The sequence below is a fragment of the Chionomys nivalis genome, chromosome 2 (genome assembly GCF_950005125.1).
Source record: "Chionomys nivalis chromosome 2, mChiNiv1.1, whole genome shotgun sequence".
In the NCBI taxonomy this organism is placed as follows: domain Eukaryota; kingdom Metazoa; phylum Chordata; class Mammalia; order Rodentia; family Cricetidae; genus Chionomys; species Chionomys nivalis.
The window spans coordinates 124,009,446-124,026,810 of record NC_080087.1 but is presented as its reverse complement, the minus strand read 5'-3'; the positions used below and the strand labels follow the sequence as shown (position 1 = coordinate 124,026,810).

Below are 17,365 nucleotides of genomic sequence, written 5' to 3'. Positions count from 1 at the left end.
TCCGCCTGCCTCTGCCTCCCAAGTGCTGGGATTAAAGGCGTGCGCCACCACCACCCGGCCCAGAGAATGCTTTCTTAATGTGACCACTCTGTCTTTTAGAGGGAAGAAGTTTGGGAAGAAGCACATTGAAGTGTTCACTGACCTCAGCAGCCCGTTCAGCCAAGATCAACTCGATGTCATCATTTGTAACTTGAAGAAATCTGGCATCTCCCTGCAGTTCTTGTAAGAGCTCAAGAGTAATGTGTAGGAAATCTCGTTCCTTTATGCAGTGAGCAGGCCCTGTGTAGATGACTTACAGGAACCTCCTCTTTTGGCTAAGTAGGAATCTGCCAGGTGACCGATTTGCCACCTTATGTGTGTCGATTATACTTGTGTTCATGGAACTGTTTGGAGCTGTGATGATAAAGAGATAATTGAAGTAGTGCTACAGAGAAATTGAGCTTAATAGCAAATTATAGATTTTAGACCTAAAATGATCAAGGAATTAGAAAAACATCTTTTGAGGGTGTTCAGTTTATTTCCTGTCTGCATAGACGACATTAACAGACTGATATGATAGTTGATTTCTTATGTGGCTCAGAGAATAATGTCTAAAGACAGCAGTAGACTGAGGGTAGACAAACCGTAATGTTAGGAATCAATTTATAGCAATATAATGTCTATATGTAACCCTTTCTCAGGGGTGCAGACACATAATAAAATGTAATTTGTTATGTGTGCTATAAAATTTGGGGAGAAAATGTGTATTTTATAGTTGATAAGGAAGAAATACCTTCACCTCACAGTAACTTGAATTCCTCTCTAACATTTACTTTCTTTCTCATACATCCCCACTAAAAAATTCTTGTCACTTCGCTAATCCTTCCTGCTGCATTTAAAACCCATTTCTTCTTGTCCTATTTTTGGCTGGAGCAGAGTAATGCTATAGGATGTTGAATTATTAATCTGATCAGGGACGTTCATCTTTCAAACTGAGTCCTGCACTAAGAAGTGTTTGGAGTGGGCACCACTGGCCTCTGAGGCTGCCTACCATAGGGAATTAAGAACCCCTCTTGCATGCATGCATGCCCGTCTTAAGACTGCTGGGGCACATCTTCCTGTGGGACTATACAGAAGAGTTCAGAAGAGCCCACCAAACTGGTGCTTGTTAAGACGGCACTTCAGAGAAATTAAGTGCTTTTCAAGTGACACTTCTCACGGACCCGAGGTTTTCTCGGCACTTCAGAAGGCAGCTCAGCCCAATTTCCTGCTCGTGGCCTCAGGATGCCTCATGTTTGAAGCCTAATGTACTGCACTCCTGCCGATGTCACTTGAAAGAGCTGCCTCTGCTGTTTTAGAAATGAGTGCCAGCGTAGGATACGCAGAAGGAACGCGGTCTTTTCTTCCGCTTGCCTGTTAGTTGTCTGGTGGCCTTCTGTCCCTCGGAAATGTTTTCTTCCTGTACTGCAGACCAGCGCCTGCTGTCCGGTGCATTCCCCATCACTTTAGTTTCATTTAAAACATAATAGTGTTCTATGGGCATAGGTTTTCGCTTCTTCTGGCCAAATGCAGCATAGAAAGAATTGTTACTGTAACTTTTTCTAGGATAGATTTCCTTATGCTTCATCTTCACGTTATTTGTGTCTTCTTGGTGATGCTCCAGTAACAGTCGGCACCTAATGCAAAGTGTCCGCCATGCACGTGGGAAGTGCTTTAGCTTGATGTGCAATACAGGTCCTGTGGCTCATGCTAATTAAATGAAGAGAAAGGTTACCCAGAAAGCCTTATTTTGAATATAGCAAGCCGAATGATTGATTGTCTTTAAAGTATCCATCACATAGGAGTGACCTACAGAGCGTTGGGAGAATGGAAAAGATTACCTAATTCAGCCTTCTGGTTTGCAGGAATAAAGTAAGGTGGTATGCCATAGCCCAAGAGCGTCACCCTGTCAGTGACTGGGTGACTCTGGTCCAGTTATTTCATCTCAGTTGTTTTAGTTCTTAGTGAAAACATAAGTCCCCACTGACTTAGTATATGAGAAATAAATGCTATTCTTTAGATGTAATCATATCTAAATTACCAGATATGATATTATGCTAACATGTATTTGGGTGGTCTTTCAGTTTGCATATAGATTGATCATTTATTGTTTTAAACTTAATTTTTATTTTCTATGTTTAGATGTCTTGTTTGCGTGTATGTCCATATACCACATGTGTGCCTGGTGCCTGTGGAGACCAGAACGGGATATTGGGTCCCGGGAACTGGATTTGCATATGGTTATAAACTACTATGTGGGTGCTGGGAACCAAAATGGTTCTCTGAAAGAGTAACAAGTGCTTTTAACCACTGAGCCAGCTCCCTAGCCTCTGGTTATTAATATATTTTGTTATTATTAATCCTAACCTGGAGTTAGCCTCATTTCAAACAAATAACTAGAGAGAAACATAACAGAATAGGGCTTTATTTCTCTCTAGCAATATTCTGTTTCTGTATAAGATTTTTTTTTGTTTTTTTTTTTTTTTGAGACACAGTTTCTCTAGTCATCCTGAAACTCACTTTGTAGGCCAGGTTGACCTGAACTCACAGAGATCCACCTGCCTCTGCCTCCCTAGTGCTGGGATTAAAGGCGTATGCCACCACGCCCAGCTTCTGTATAAGATTTTATTTTATTTATTTATTTATTTATTTTTATTTATTTTTTATTATTATTTTTTTTTGGTTTTTCGAGACAGGGTTTCTCTGTGGCTTTGGAGCCTGTCCTGGAACTAGCTCTGTAGACCAGGCTGGTCTCGAACTCACAGAGATCCGCCTGCCTCTGCCTCCCGAGTGCTGGGATTAAAGGCGTGCACCACCACGCCCAGCTTCTGTATAAGATTTTAATGTGTGCAATAACATTTGAATTTTTAAGTATTTTATGTTTCACAGCCTCTTATTTATTATTGTGATTATTTGCAGTGTTGGGGTTGGTTCAGGACTTTGTGTATGCAAGGCAACCACTCTATCATTGAGCTACACGTCCTCAGCTTCATGTCCTTATCAAATCCCCATAGGAACCCTGAGGGATTGTTGGTGACCTCCCAGTGCTCTGGTTTTCTTAATGCATTGCCTGACTTTGTTCTAGGAAGTATTTCTTCCTGAACTTTAGCCTGTGGCTTTAGTGACCTTCAGTGAGCTCTTCTAGATCCCTCCTGTTGACCCCTGATATTTGTAAACGTTTGAAATCAGCAGGTGGAACCCTGAGTCCTTTGTAGATAGTAGAGTTGGGCAATGTGAGCTTGCTTCAGTCGATTGCTATGGCTGTTCAATACAGGGGAGAGAATTTACAAACAGACCATCCCCACAGAGGTCTGGAGGAAGAAAGTCTGAGCTCACAGTGCCAACTCAGGTCTGGTGTTTGGTGGGAGATGTCTGCGTCCCAGAGGATGCTGTGAGTGTCACATGACAGGACAGAAAAGGCTAAAAGGTCCCTTGCATAAAACTCAGGGTTCCACCATCACAATAGTCACCTGCTGACCCCTACCCCCATACTTAAATTTCAACCTAAGAAATTTGGGAGCACGGTCCATAGTAGAGCAGTGTGGAAGAAGCCATTCTGAGAGAGAGAGAGCAGTGCAAGGCAGATGAGGTGACATGGAGAGGTAGCAGGGAAAGGCCCCCAGGACCTGGCCGTTCCATTGCTACCTAGAGAGCCTGCCCTCTGGTTACTTGGTTGTGTCAGCCAGTCTCCCTTGTTACCGCATCCAAGAAGTTTTAGAAGTTTAAAGCTTAAAGCTTAAATAATCTTCAGGTGGATGCGCGCCACTTGATAGACAAAATTATGGAGTTGTATAAGGTTGACTGGCAGGCAGGCGTCTTCCTCGTGTGTTATGACAATCACAGAGTTGGAATCTAGATTTGGAACCCAAACTCACCTTCTTTCCTGATGGTCTTTCCTGAAAGTCTGCCTTTTCCCATCTGCAAGAGTGGTGAGGCTGGGAGCAGAGGAGATGGTGACCTGGGCTTGGACCACTGTGGACCGTCCTTTCCTCAGAAAGGGATTACTAAGCAGCAAGAGGAAGGCATCCGCATGGTGCAAAGGGTGATGGTGTCTCTAGAAGGTGAAGATGGGCTGGATGAGATCTATTCCTTCAGGTAAGACATGGAGACACTGGCAGCAACTTTTAACCTTCCCACGTGGATTTCTTTGATCAGAGGTCTTCCCGATGCTTTTCTTTTCTGAGTCATTCTCAACTTAGCAGTCATTTGTTAATAAGTGTTCTGAATTTTATTAAAGAAGTCTCAAACTCACCCTTAATCTCCCTTTTATGAGTTTGGTTTGCACAGGGTGCTCATTTATTTCCAGACAGGTGCCACTGAAGTTGGGGAGGGAGTATATAGGCGCTTTAGAGATGGAGTACTAGATTCATCTTTATTCCAAGCTTGAGATACATTTCTTGGGCCACTCTCTTCATACATTTACAAAACCCATTGTCTTTATTTTAAGTTCTTTTATTAGTACATATTGATTATTCCTAAAGTCTATAGACTGGTTTATTTCAGCAGTCCCTCTTTCGATTCCAGGTTTCTCAGCTGCTGTCCTTTGCTTTTCAGCAATCAAAAAATTCAAAATCAACATAATAGCGTCAAGAATCCAGACTCCTTGTATATTTTTCATCTTTCTGTGGCTTTTTTTCTTTTATGTTACTTTTACTTTCTCTTTAAAGACTTTATTTTTTTAAAAACTATTTATTTTCTTATAACTATATCCATTTTCTTTTCATCTTAAACTTATGCACGTTGTAAAACACACTGGAATCTATTTAAAGGTTTTCTGTCAGGATCTCCTCTACCATGTATCTGTAGTCTTTTTTGACTGAGCAAACTTTAGACTGCTAAGCTACACCTGATCCTCTGTGCTCTATAAACCGGCTCTGCCCAGTCTCAGGTTTGGTTGTGAAAGCCAAGCCTAAAGCATGTGTCCAGGTTGGAGATATGTGACTAGGAACGGCATGCTACCTTCCTAGACCTCTAGAAGGCCCATGCTTGTGCTGTGGCCGACATTTTTACTTTGCTTTTTGTTCCTACTTAACTTACTGGCTGCTCATGGGCTCACCAGCAGGCAGAAACTCTTAAAGGAGCCGTATACTTTTTTTGTTTTTGTTTTTGGTTTTTGCTTTCTCAGGCCTGCGTGGAAATACAGACCCACATTGGTATGCCAAATTGTAGTGTGATATTTTACTCTTTTGGCTTTTGGGGGGCCCAATGTCTAGTTCCCACAGAAGCTTATTCGTAGTTATGAATGTCCGGCCTTAACTTGGCTTGTTTCTTGCCAGTTTTTCTAACTTAAATTAACCCATCTACCTTTTGTCTCTGGCCTTCTCCTTTTCTTACTTCTGTAGATCTTACTTTCACTCCTCCTCCATGGCTGGCTGTGATGTCCTCCTCTTTCTTTCTTGCTCCTCTCCTCCTCCAGATTCTCCTTCTGCCTGCCAGTTCCACCTATCCCTGCCCCTGCCTTGCTACTGGCCACTCAGCTCTTTATCAGTGTTTTAGACAGACAGAGAATCACAGCTCACAGAGTTAAACAAATGCAGCATAAAAAAAAAAAAAATACACCAGGGGGCTGAAGAGATGGCTCAGTGGTTAAGAGCATTGCCTGCTCTTCCAAAGGTCCTGAGTTCAATTCCTGGCAACCACATGGTGGCTCACAACCATCTGTAATGAGGTCTGGTGCCCTCTTCTGGCCTGCAGACATACACACAGACAGAATATTGTATGCATAATAAATAAGTATTTAAAAAAAAACAAAAAAAATACACCTTAAAATAATATTCTACAAGAAGACAGTTTGAGGTGGACATCATGTCCACTTAGCAAAACAGTAGTAGCTTTTTCAGTAGGACCTATGACCTCTATAGCCATAGGCTTTTGACCAGGCTTGCGGTACTAAACGTGGCTTTTCTCCTATGGACTGTATTTAAATTCAAACATGTAGGGGTTGGTCACCATAGTAGTCATGCCCCTGTTATATCAGTGGGCCTGTCCAGTCAGTATTACAGTACACAGTGGCCACATAGGGGACTGAGTCAGACTGTTGGTGACTGTCCTTCCAGCATCGGACAAGCGGGCAGAAGGGCACAGGCTTCACACTCAGCACTGGCTTTCTTTTTTGTGTTCTGCAACCAAAGCACATGGTACCTTCTGCAGTAGTCTCACTACATAGTTCTGTCGTGCAACAAACAGTAATGGCAATAGCCTATTGTCTTGCGGACCTCAGGGGTTCCCTTACCAATAATTCACAGGGAGGTGACCTGCCCCTGGGATTTTCATTTAGTAATGCGTGACTTCTGGGACAGTTTTATCACTCACACATGAGACCTGAACTCTGCTCAAACTCTTTAAAGTTCTGTCTTTTAATTAGCTTACAGAGCAGTAGATTTCCTTATGGTTTAGAAAGATTTTTAGAAAAAAAAATTATTTTTTACTTTATTTGTGTGAGTGTTTTGACTGCATGTATGTATGGGTCCACATGCATATTCGTTGTCCACAGAAGTCAGAAGAAGGCATTAGATCCCCTGGAACTAGAGTTACAAACAGTAGTGAGCCACCAAGTGGGTGTGTGAATCGAACCAGGGTCTGTGCAAGAGCAGCCAGGGCTCTTAATCCCTGAGGCATCTCTCCAGCCTCCTAATGCATCTTTAGTTTGGGTTTACTATCTCATTTCATAGCCACCCGTCTCCATGTAAACATTTCCACCCCAGTGTTCCTCTTCCACCTCCATATTATGTGTTCTGTTGTACACACATGCGTGTGTGCACACACACACACACACACATACACACAATTTAGGCCTTTTTTTTATCCTTTCATGGGCCCTTTCTGGTTTCCTAGGCCCTGTAAACTCATTTCTACATAAATGCACATATATAAAAAGGAGAAGCAAGGATTCTTGTATGAGAGAATTTGTATAATGTATCTTTCAGAGCCTGAGTTATCTCATTTAATATATTTTTCAATTCTAGCCACTTTCTTGCAGATTTTATAATTTCCTTGTTCTTTAAAGCTTAATAAAATTCTATTGTGTATGTGTGCCACATTTTCATTATCTATTCATAAACTGATGGACATCTAGGCTGGTTCCTTTCCTTACTGTTGTAACTAAAACAGAAATAAACATGGCTGTGCAGGTATGTCTGTGCAGTGTGGGATGCGGATACCTAGGAGTGGCCCAGCTGCACAGTTCTTATTCTCGCTGATGTCCATAGTGGCTGTACCAGCAAGAACCATTTGCAATTAGGAAAAATGGTGTCGTGTCTGAGACTGTCAGTGCTCCTTTACTTTCTGATACTAATTTTAGAGAGCATCAAGGGAGGGTATAACATGGTTTCTAATTTGAGGCTTCTTCTTTTTTCCCCTCTAACTTTATGCTAGACTCTCAACCTTTCTAATGCTATGACCCTTTAATATAGTTTCTCATTGTTGTGGTGACCCCAAATCATAAAATTATTTTGTTGCTCCTTCATAACTGTAATTTTGCTACTGTTGTGAATCAAAATGTAAATATATTTGATATGTGCACCTGTGAAAGGGTTGTTCCATCCCAAAGGTTTCTCCTGCTGCTTTAAATCAGTAAATAGTTTGACTAAGTCCTATTACAACAAATAAAAACAAAACCCCTCTCACATAAATAAACAACCAAACTGTAAACAGTTCAAAGCCATTATTATTGCAATGTTGTCATGAAGGGAAAATGTTCACCTTGGTGTTGGAAAGGCAAGTGATTTTTTTTTAAAGAATGAAATCCCTGAAGTACCATATAACAATAAAATAACCCCCATATAACAATAAAAGAAACTATTTTTTTTCATCTGTCTATAGATACTGTAGGAGAGACCATCTCTTTTTATCCATCTTGTTCTTGGTTAGCGTTGGATGCACACTGATTTTGAGCAGAGAATCTGGGAAGGTTTGTATTGTATCTTCTGTCATCTGTGTGAGGAGTCAAACTTGGCAAAGGTGGCTGTACAGTAGTTTGCCAAGCAGTCAGGCTTGTGTTGACCCAGAGTCTCAGGGATAATGCTGCCTTTGTTTAGGAATTAGTTCCATCCATTGGTAGGTACATGAAATTCAGGAGTGAAAGCAAAGTTCTCCACTGAAGTAGGTCAGTAGCGGGCTACATCTGTTGTTTTATTCTCAGCTACAATTTTAAAGAATTTCTGGAGATCACTAATTGACAAGAAACACATCGTGATTTTCTAAATATGGAAACCTTTGAAATTATTGGTAAAAGGGAATGGAATTGTAATTTCCCAAGGGCTCACCAAAGGAATTAGTGAGGAGCCCTATAAAATGAGATGCTGTGACATAGTATACATGCTTGTCACACTGTGGGCAGATGTGTTGTTTTTCTCTGAACTGTGGGAATACATGCCTTAAGCTACCCTGTTATAAGCCATTATAAACTATTTTCTAAGGTATCTTCCCTTCCCCAGCAAGTAGATAACTTATTGGCTGTGCATGTCTTAGTGTTTTAAAACACTTGCGTTCTGGGTCTTGTGTGTAGATAGAACTTTGTCATTCAAATACAGTGACTAGTCTATTTTAATTATGATTAAGTGGGTTTTCAAATTGAGTTTCTCTGATATAGCACATATTTGGTCTTTGTCCTGGTGATTCTAGAAATGAAGACCAAGACTAGAGAGTGAACTTTCAGGCAAAAGTTTTAATTGGAAGGAATAAGGCTGTAGAAATTATTTTTATATAAAAAATTAAAAAAAAAAATCCCTGGTACTGAATCCATACCTCATGATGTCTTGGATGGACTAGTAGTGTCTCACGAGACAGATTAGGTCTGGTGCAGGCATGTTCAAGTTGGCTTTGGTGCACTGTGGACCTCAGAAGTAGGGTTCAGGCAGAACAGCTTCTGCTCGATGTGACGTGGTTCTGAGGTTTGGAGTCTGTTGAGATCTCTCTAACTCGGTGGGTAACGTAGAGTAGTTCTCACCACTTATAGATTCTTCTTTCTTGGACATCAGTCATAAGGGCTGGATTGGACACTTCATACATATTCGATCATTCATTCCTTTTTTCTCTTTATCTAAGTGAACACCACAAATTCCACCTCTCTTGCAGTCTTCTGTTGTGTTTGATTAGAGACGGATAAAACCAGGCAAGTTTCACCCTTGTTGAAATGAGGCATCATTCTACATCACATTTATCTTCTTCCAGCCCTTCTCACTATTAAAACTGTACAGTTGTCTACTTTACATAAAGACCAAACAGACTGCTGATTCCTTTGTCCCCTGGGTAGTCTTTATGTAACTCTTTCTGTTGTGTGCATATAAAACACCATGTCTTTTACTTAGGGGAGTTGGCATAAACTAATGAATTGTGAGCAGTGATGCTACCCTGGAACCGGGGCTCTTAGCCTCTTGTCTGTTGTTTTCTGGGAGCTGGTGAGCGCCTTGCCTTGTGTCTCAACTCATGGTGAATGTTTTTTTTTTATCATATCCTCAAAGGTGTGCTTGGTTCTGAGTAGACATGGGAATCACTGGGGGAGCTGAGAGACATGATTAACTAGAGGAGAGGAGGGTAGGTTTTTTTCCTGTCAGGCAAGTGGTTTCTTCTCCTTCCCAACCATGATTGGCATTTTCCTGCCACCCCTTGAGGTTTCTCTCTTTATAGTCAAAAGCAGCTCACTTTCTCTGTCTAGTGAAATAAGTAAACCATCTAGTCCAAATGAATGTTGGAAAATTGGGTCTTTCATTTTGTGTTTTCCTTTATTAAGTGAGAGTCTACGGCAGCTGTCGGTCTTTAAGAAGATTGAGAGGCGCTCCATGCCCTGGCCCTGCCAGCTGACCATCGGCTCCAATTTGTCTATAAAGATTGTAGCCTATAAATGGGTAGGTAGTGAATATATATTCATTTTTAAAGCAGTGTTACCGAGCATATGTAAGATGCTGACAATTCATGTGTGAGCCATTCAGTGTATAATTGCTGCCTCCGTAGCTCTTCTCCCTTTTGATTTCATCTCCATTTAGCTTTTCATCTAAAAGGCATACGAGGAGAAGTTTTGAGAATTATTTATAATATGACTTGATTCCCTCCTCTTTCTCTTTTGCTGAGTTGATAACTGATTGTTAACCAGGAACTCAGGCCTTTGTCTCTTTTTCTTTTAGGAGAAAGAAAGCATGATGGATTAAATTGTCATTGTGTATCGTAGCAGGGATGCCGATAATATTCTAGAGCTTTGGAGACATGGTCACACCTAATTCTGATAGTAGCAGCATCTACAGAATGTCAGAGGTGTTGACTTGTTCGTGTCAGGGTGTGGGTCATCACTCACGTACCTTTCAATGTCATAGCTTACTTTCAAAAGTGAATTGCCTTCGGTGATGATCTCAGTTCCGGTCTGAGGAGAAATCTGATCTGTGCTTCAACACAAGCTTCTTTGCTTTCTCCCCCTCTTTAAATGCATGCTAAAAAATAGAATTAAACCTTAGAAACAAATATGCAGGCATATTTTTGTATGTTTAAGAGCTTAATTCCCAAATACATCCTAAGAACCATGGAGGTAATTTTGAGTTGTTTTGGTTTCTGTCGAGGCTGAAATGTCGAGTGAGATTGTGGATGAGTGTATACTCTCTCATTTTCTCAGTCTCCTGTTTGACATCTTCCTTTCTTTCTGACCATGGGAAAATGTGTGGCCGCTCTTAACTAGGCAATTTGAGGGTTTTCTATAGAATATATACGTGTATTTAGAAGTCAGTAGAGGAGAAAAGGGGACATAGAGACAGTTATAAGGTAGTCCCTTTTGAAGTAAGCTGACATTTACGTACTAGGAAAGGTGAGCTTTCTGGACGTAGATAGAAGGACCTTGGTCTTCCCGCAGGGCAGGGAATTTGGACTGCTCTTCAGTATCGAGAGGGAGGGGGAATGGAGTGGGGGGAGGAGAAGAGGAGTGGGGATAGGGGGAGGTAAGTGGGGGGAGGGCAATATTTGGGAGGAGGGGAGGGAAATGGGAAATGGGGAGCAGGTGGAAATTTTAATTAAAAAAGAATAAAAATAAATAAATAAGTAAAAAAAAAAAAAAAAAAAGGAAAGGTGAGGCTCAGTACTGCGCAGCTGGAGTGAGTGTTCAGAGTACGTTAGATTCCCATCCTGCAGTCACTGTGCTGTCTCTCATGATGTCTCCTTCCACTATCATTTGGAAATAGATCGTACAGGAGAAGATTAAAAAGAGCTGGACAGTTGTGGATGCAAGAACCCTAAAGAAGGAAGATGTACAGAAAGAAACTGTTTATTGCTTAAATGACGACGACGAAACCGAAGTTTCCAAAGAGGACACTATTCAAGGTATGTTAATAAGCATCCCCTCTTTTGCCCAAGGAAGATTGTCTTCAAGGGTGGGAGGCAGCCTAGGCTGTTGAGCTGCAGACGTCTCTTAGAGTCACAGAGGTGCAGCTGAACAACAGTGAGACACTGGGTCCTGCAGGTCGGGGGAACTTGGGCAAGATGGCTCCTACGAAAGGGTTGTGTATTTGATCCTTCCAAATTTAAGTGTGTCAAGTGACAGGACTTAGGACTTGGCTTTATTTTAACATGCAGGTTCACTGGCTGGGAGGATGCTTATATAAAGGGACCGAGGCAGCTTTCCCCTTATTCCTCCAAGTGCCAGTTCCAGGTTTATATCCTACCAGATGTGCTCCTTTCGTGGAAAAATATTATTTATGATTGTTGTCATGGCTTATACACACTAGGCTTGTTAAAGTTGTGCTAAATACACTCCACCCATTTGCCTTAAATAATATGTTTAGATGACATCTTTATCCAGAGGACTTGGAAGCCAGCTGAGAATATCTGAATATTCAAGAGCTCAGATCCTCATATGCCAAATGATGATTAAGATGGTAGCCTGGGTGCTTAGATCAACTTATTACCTGGTTGTACACTACTTAGTATAGTTTTAATTTCCCAGTGTCACGTATGGCACTATATCTTGCTGCATGTATTTCAGTGCTTGAGGAAGTCGGATGGTTTGAAGCTGGTAGTAGACGGAATTACATACAGAATGCAACTAATACTTCACGATTTCTGCCACAGGTTTGAATTTAGCAGCATAGCATAGAACATGGATTTAGAATTGTAATTGAGCTGGAATCACAGCCTCATCTTTAGCTGATCCTTCTATTCTGGCTTGAGGACTGGCTCGTGGTGTGGAGAAGAAGCATGAAGCAGGCACAGGCCAGGCTCAGAGGGCCGTATCTTAAAAGTGCAGCTTGTATTTTCTCTCTTAATTGTCACAAAATAGTGAAGCAAACACTCTTGCCATTCCCGTTTTACAAAGAAGCTCTCGTAGTTTGTTATTGCTGTGACAAAATATTTGACAAAGCAATTTAAGACAAGAAAGTTGTTTTTTTTTTTTCCTTTCTTTCTGTTCCTGGTTTGAGGGGACACTCTGGGCAGGGATGGGGCGGGTGGCAGGAATGCAAAGCCACTGGTTCTTGTTGCATCTGCACTCAGGGAGCTGGTGCTCAGCTCATTTTCTCCTTTTTGTTCAGTTCTGGAAGAGGGCGGCGCCATCTGCACTCAGGGTGGGTCTTCCTACCTCAGCTAACCCAGTGTAGGAACTTCCTCACAGGTAGATCCAGAGCTTTGTTTCCATGGTGATTCCAAATCCTATCAAATAGATGATTGGCCATCAAAAGGACCAAAACTGAAAGATACTCGTTAGCATACATAAAGCCACCCAGCTAACAGTGCACGGGCCCAGAACTACAGCTAGAGCCGTGTTCCTCCAGGTCTGTCTGCCTTCCTCCATACTGTTCAGAACTGCAGCTAGAGCCGTGTTCCTCCATACTGTTCAGCACTGAGACTGAGAGATAAGCCCAGAATTTATACCTGATGTTTGGGGACCTGTATACATCTACAGTGTTCGGAAATGTTCCATTAGGGAGATAGGCATGACAGCTGGATTAGAAGGAAGAGGGATAGAGATGAGGGAACCAGTTCTTTGAGTTGTTGCAAGAAAGCTCTGATTATCTGGGACAAAAAGCTTTTTATGGGGGCGGCAATTGAGGGGGAAGCGTTAGACACTGGGTCATAGAGTACAGAAGGTCCCCTGTTCTCTTTTGCCACTTTCCTCTGTCCCCCATTGTCTACTCACTAATACGAAGGTTGTCCCTTCTTACCCAGAGAAACCAGTAGACACGTGTGGGCCAGAGAACCCGGCTGTATGTTAAGAGTCTGTTCTTTACTCCCTGCCTTGTAGAAAGTTATTTGCACGTTAAGTAGAAGAACTAGAAAACACGGGTAGCTATAATAAGCACTTTTTAGATGCTGTTAACTCAGATCAATGATTGATGACAAGAGAAAGTTAGAGACGTACTTGGCTTAGGGTCTGGGAGATGGGTTGGTGAATAAAGTGCTTGCTGCACAAGGATCCCCAGCACCCACATAAAAACTAGGAGTGAGGCCGGGCGTGGTGGCCTGCGCCTTTAATCCCAGCACTCGCCTGACAGAGGCAGGTAGAACTCCATGAGTTCAAGACCAACCTGGTCTAGAGTGAGTTCCAGGACAGTCAGAGATGCTGTGAAACAACAAAAGGCAACAAAAGCCAGGCATGGCGGTATACGCCTGTAACCCTGGTGCTGGAGAGGTGGAGGCAGGTAGATCCGGGGCTGACTAGCGAAACTGCTGGAATGCAGAGCCACCAGTTCAGGTGGAAACCCTGTCTCAAAAAGTAAGCAGAGGACAATAGAGAAAGACGTGTGAAGTCGGCCGCTGATCTCCTTGTGTGCTCACAGGTGAGCACACCTGTGTACACACATACACATGCGTATACGTGTTCTTCCCCCACCTGCACACAGATGACTGGGGAAAAAGGAAGATGTTTGGTTTAGATACCACGCTTGACCACGTGTCATGTTTCCCTGTTGACTTTTGTTCTGGAATTTTTGAATTTGTTGTATGAAAATAGATTTTTTTTTTTAATTAAGTATGTGACCCCATCAGCCTATCAGGAACAAATAGATATCAGACCACAGCATCTGCCTCTGGACTCCCACTGTTGGTTCGTGGGGCTTTGATGGTCCCTCTTGCAGTCGCATTGAAGAGATGCTGTGTGCTGTGTGTGCACTTTAGGGGCACAGCCTTCCAGAGAGCAGGTGCCATAGCACAGGGTTATGGGTGTGCCTTTTTAATTTTTTTTACTTTTAGGGGGGCATATGAGCCCATATTTATCCAACTAAGACATTGAAAATAAATACAACTAAATTCCAATAATGAAATAAATTGAAACAAAAGTATGGAACTTGTCAACTGGATGCTTTTATGTAGAGTTTGGGCTTCCGCTAGATGGCTGAAGGCTTGTCTGTCTCCAGCATGTGCTTTGGACATTTTGTTCTGAAGATTTCCGATGGGCCGTTTTCTCTGTGGATCCAGGTTTCTGAGATTATGTTTGCAGCTGTGAATGTGTTTGTTTACAGCTCCTCCTTGTGCTGTAGTTATCACGGCTGTCTTCTGAGGATAACTAAGGTGCCGTGTTCGCTACAGTCTTTCTTCTGGGCTGGGTAATCATTAAGGTAACTAGACTGCAGAAGATACTACTTAAAATCGTAATTAGATTTTAGTTATCTGTATATGGTGTATGTGGTTTGCTTCTGCCTCTGCTTCCCCCTTGCTTATGGGGGCAGTAGTTTATTCCGGGGAGTAGAAGAAGGAGACTGCCCTGGAGTGTGTGTATTGTTGATGTGTGGACAGAGCTTGTTTCAGGCTCCGTATGCCTAACAGATGTTCTGCTCTCCTTCCCCAGGGTTCCGCTACGGAAGCGATATAATTCCTTTTTCTAAAGTGGATGAGGAACAAATGAAATATAAATCGGAGGGGAAGTGCTTCTCTGTTTTGGGATTTTGTAGATCTTCTCAGGTACAGCTATTACTCTGCAGCTGTGAACAAAATGCATGCCTTGAGCTTTTGTTGGTTATTTTATTTACAATTCATACTTGTTTCCCATTCAGTCTTCTTAAATGTAGTCTGGGGATGAATGTTACTGTTTTTTATTTAAAACTTTTTAGTTTGTGTGTGGGTGTAGATGCATATGTCCACATGAGAGGACGACCTTAGGTGCCCATTGGAATAGGGCCTTTTACTGTCATTGAACTTGTCAACTTGGCTTGGCTGGCTGGCCAGTGAGCCCCAGGGATCTTTCTGCCTCACCAGTGCTGGGATTACAAGCACTTGTGTGTTAGGGGGATTGAACTCATGTTTTTGTGTTTGCTATTTGAACTATCTCCCCAGCCCATCATCTTTGATATTTGAAAAGAAAAACCAAGATATAGAGACTTGGCATAAACCTGAAGATCACATTTACTAAGCTGCCCAGAAACTTCCTCACCCCCCAGTTGTTTGTAGTTGTATGGCTTACTCAAACTGGTGTATATATATGGAGTCTAGCTTTGAATGTCAACTCAATCTTAGAATATCATTTATTTATTTTTAATATATTTTTTAAAAATGTACCTTTTGTTATATGTGTGTCTGTGGGGCTGTGTGTGGGTTTATGTATGTGAGTGCAGGTGCTTGAGGTCAGAGGGGTCAGGTCCCTCTGGAGCTGGAGTTACAGTCAGTGTGAGCCCCTTGACGTGGATGCTGTGTCAAACTTGGGTCCTCTGGAAGTGGGGGATGAGCTCCTAGCCACGCTGTCTCCCAGTCTAGAATATCATTGATTTATATTGGGCACCTTTCTCCTCAATTTCTGGTGTAGGGTTTTAGGATGTGCACCTTATTTGTAAGTCATAGGGTTTTTAGGTACCAAAGTGCATTTACATGAAGTAGACATATTGGGAAGTGCAACAGCTTACCATGGGATCCCACATACTCTCCTAGGAAGCCTTGTTCAAAGATTCTTAGAGATCTAGGTTCGTTACTCTTGGGGTAGACTGAAAAATGATAAATCATAGGTAATAAATATAATCTTTTTTTTCTTTATCTTTTCTTTTTTCTTTTTCTTTTTCTTTTTTTTTTTTTTTTTTTTGATTTTCGAGACAGGGTTTCTCTGTAGCTTTTTTTTGGTTCCTGTCCTGGAGACCAGGCTGGCCTCGAACTCACAGAGATCTGCCTGCCTCTGCCTCCCGAGTGCTGGGATTAAAGGCGTGCACCACCATCGCCCGGCTAAATATAATCTTTTAAAAAAATTTTCAAGACAATGTTCCTGTGTAGCTCTAGAACTCACTCTATAGACCAGACTGGCCTCAAACTCAGAGATCCACCTGCTTCTGCCTCCCCAGTGCTGGGTTAAAGGTGTGAGCCACCACCGCCCAGAAACTATTATCTTTTTATGTGTATTTCTCCCTAAATCCCTAGGGATAAAGAGATTTTTATTGGAGAACTCAGGTGGGAATTATAATGAAAGTGAATGCCATCCAGTCGTCTGGATTTGAAGTTCTTTATGCTGCTCTAGCATGCAAGCCTTGTGTACTTTCAGTGTTATGTTAGTTCAGCGAAGTTCCATATTTTTAAAAGTGTTTTCAGAACTCATAAACCAAGGCTGATAGGGAGACAAGGAGACATAAAACAAGGAGACAAGGCTGAGTTTAAGAACATGAACAACTCTGCTCGAAGACCAGAATTTGGTCTTAGCACCATGTCAGGTGACTCACAGTCGCCTATTACTCTTGTTCAAGGGTATCTGGCAGCTTCTGGTGTCCAGGAGCATCTGCATATACATGGTATACATTTACACACACACACACGCACGCACCCACACACGCACCCACATGCACGCACACACATACATACACACACACACACACACAATCTTTAAAAAACAAAGCAAACCTCCATAAGCCAAAAAGTGAGCAAACTTACTTAAAATCTCTAAGAATGAGTCAGGCATGATGGCGCACGTCTCTAATCCCAGCACCCAGGAGGCAAAAGCAGGTGCATCTCTGTGAGCTCAAGGCCAGCCTGGTGGTCTACAGAGAGAGTTCCAGGACATCCAGGGCTGTCACACAGAGAAACTCTGTCTCGAAAAGCCAAAACAAACAACTCTTAAGAATGTACTGAAATGAGATGTACTAAGTAAAAATAACTATTTTTTTAAAGTTTAGAACCCCTAAAATTTCTTTAAAGTAAAATTATTTACATGTGAAGTTAAAATTTCAGATTATTAATGGCAATGCTTATTAATTTTGAGTGAAACTAACCTTTATACCAATTTATAGAAATTGTCTCCTTTTTTTTTTTTTTCGAGATAGGGTTTCTCTGTAGCTTTGGAGCCTGTCCTGGAACTAGCTCTTGTACACCAGGCTGGCCTCGAACTCACAAAGATCCGCCTGCCTCTGCCTCCCGAGTGCTGGGATTAAAGGCGTGCGCCACCACTGCCCGGCAGTAAAGTTGTCTCTTC

General features: G+C 42.0%; 1 protein-coding gene across 1 annotated transcript in view; it reads left to right on the top strand.

The window, feature by feature from the left end:
* Nucleotides 1-17,365, top strand: part of Xrcc5 (X-ray repair cross complementing 5) — a 102,745-nt gene that overhangs the window by 9,049 nt on the left and 76,331 nt on the right. Inside the window, exons 5-9 of the mRNA XM_057762816.1 lie at nucleotides 100-222; nucleotides 3,922-4,113; nucleotides 9,749-9,863; nucleotides 11,178-11,316; nucleotides 14,774-14,886. Of these exons, the coding sequence (XP_057618799.1) occupies nucleotides 100-222; nucleotides 3,922-4,113; nucleotides 9,749-9,863; nucleotides 11,178-11,316; nucleotides 14,774-14,886 (682 nt within the window). The remainder of the gene's footprint in view (nucleotides 1-99; nucleotides 223-3,921; nucleotides 4,114-9,748; nucleotides 9,864-11,177; nucleotides 11,317-14,773; nucleotides 14,887-17,365) is intronic.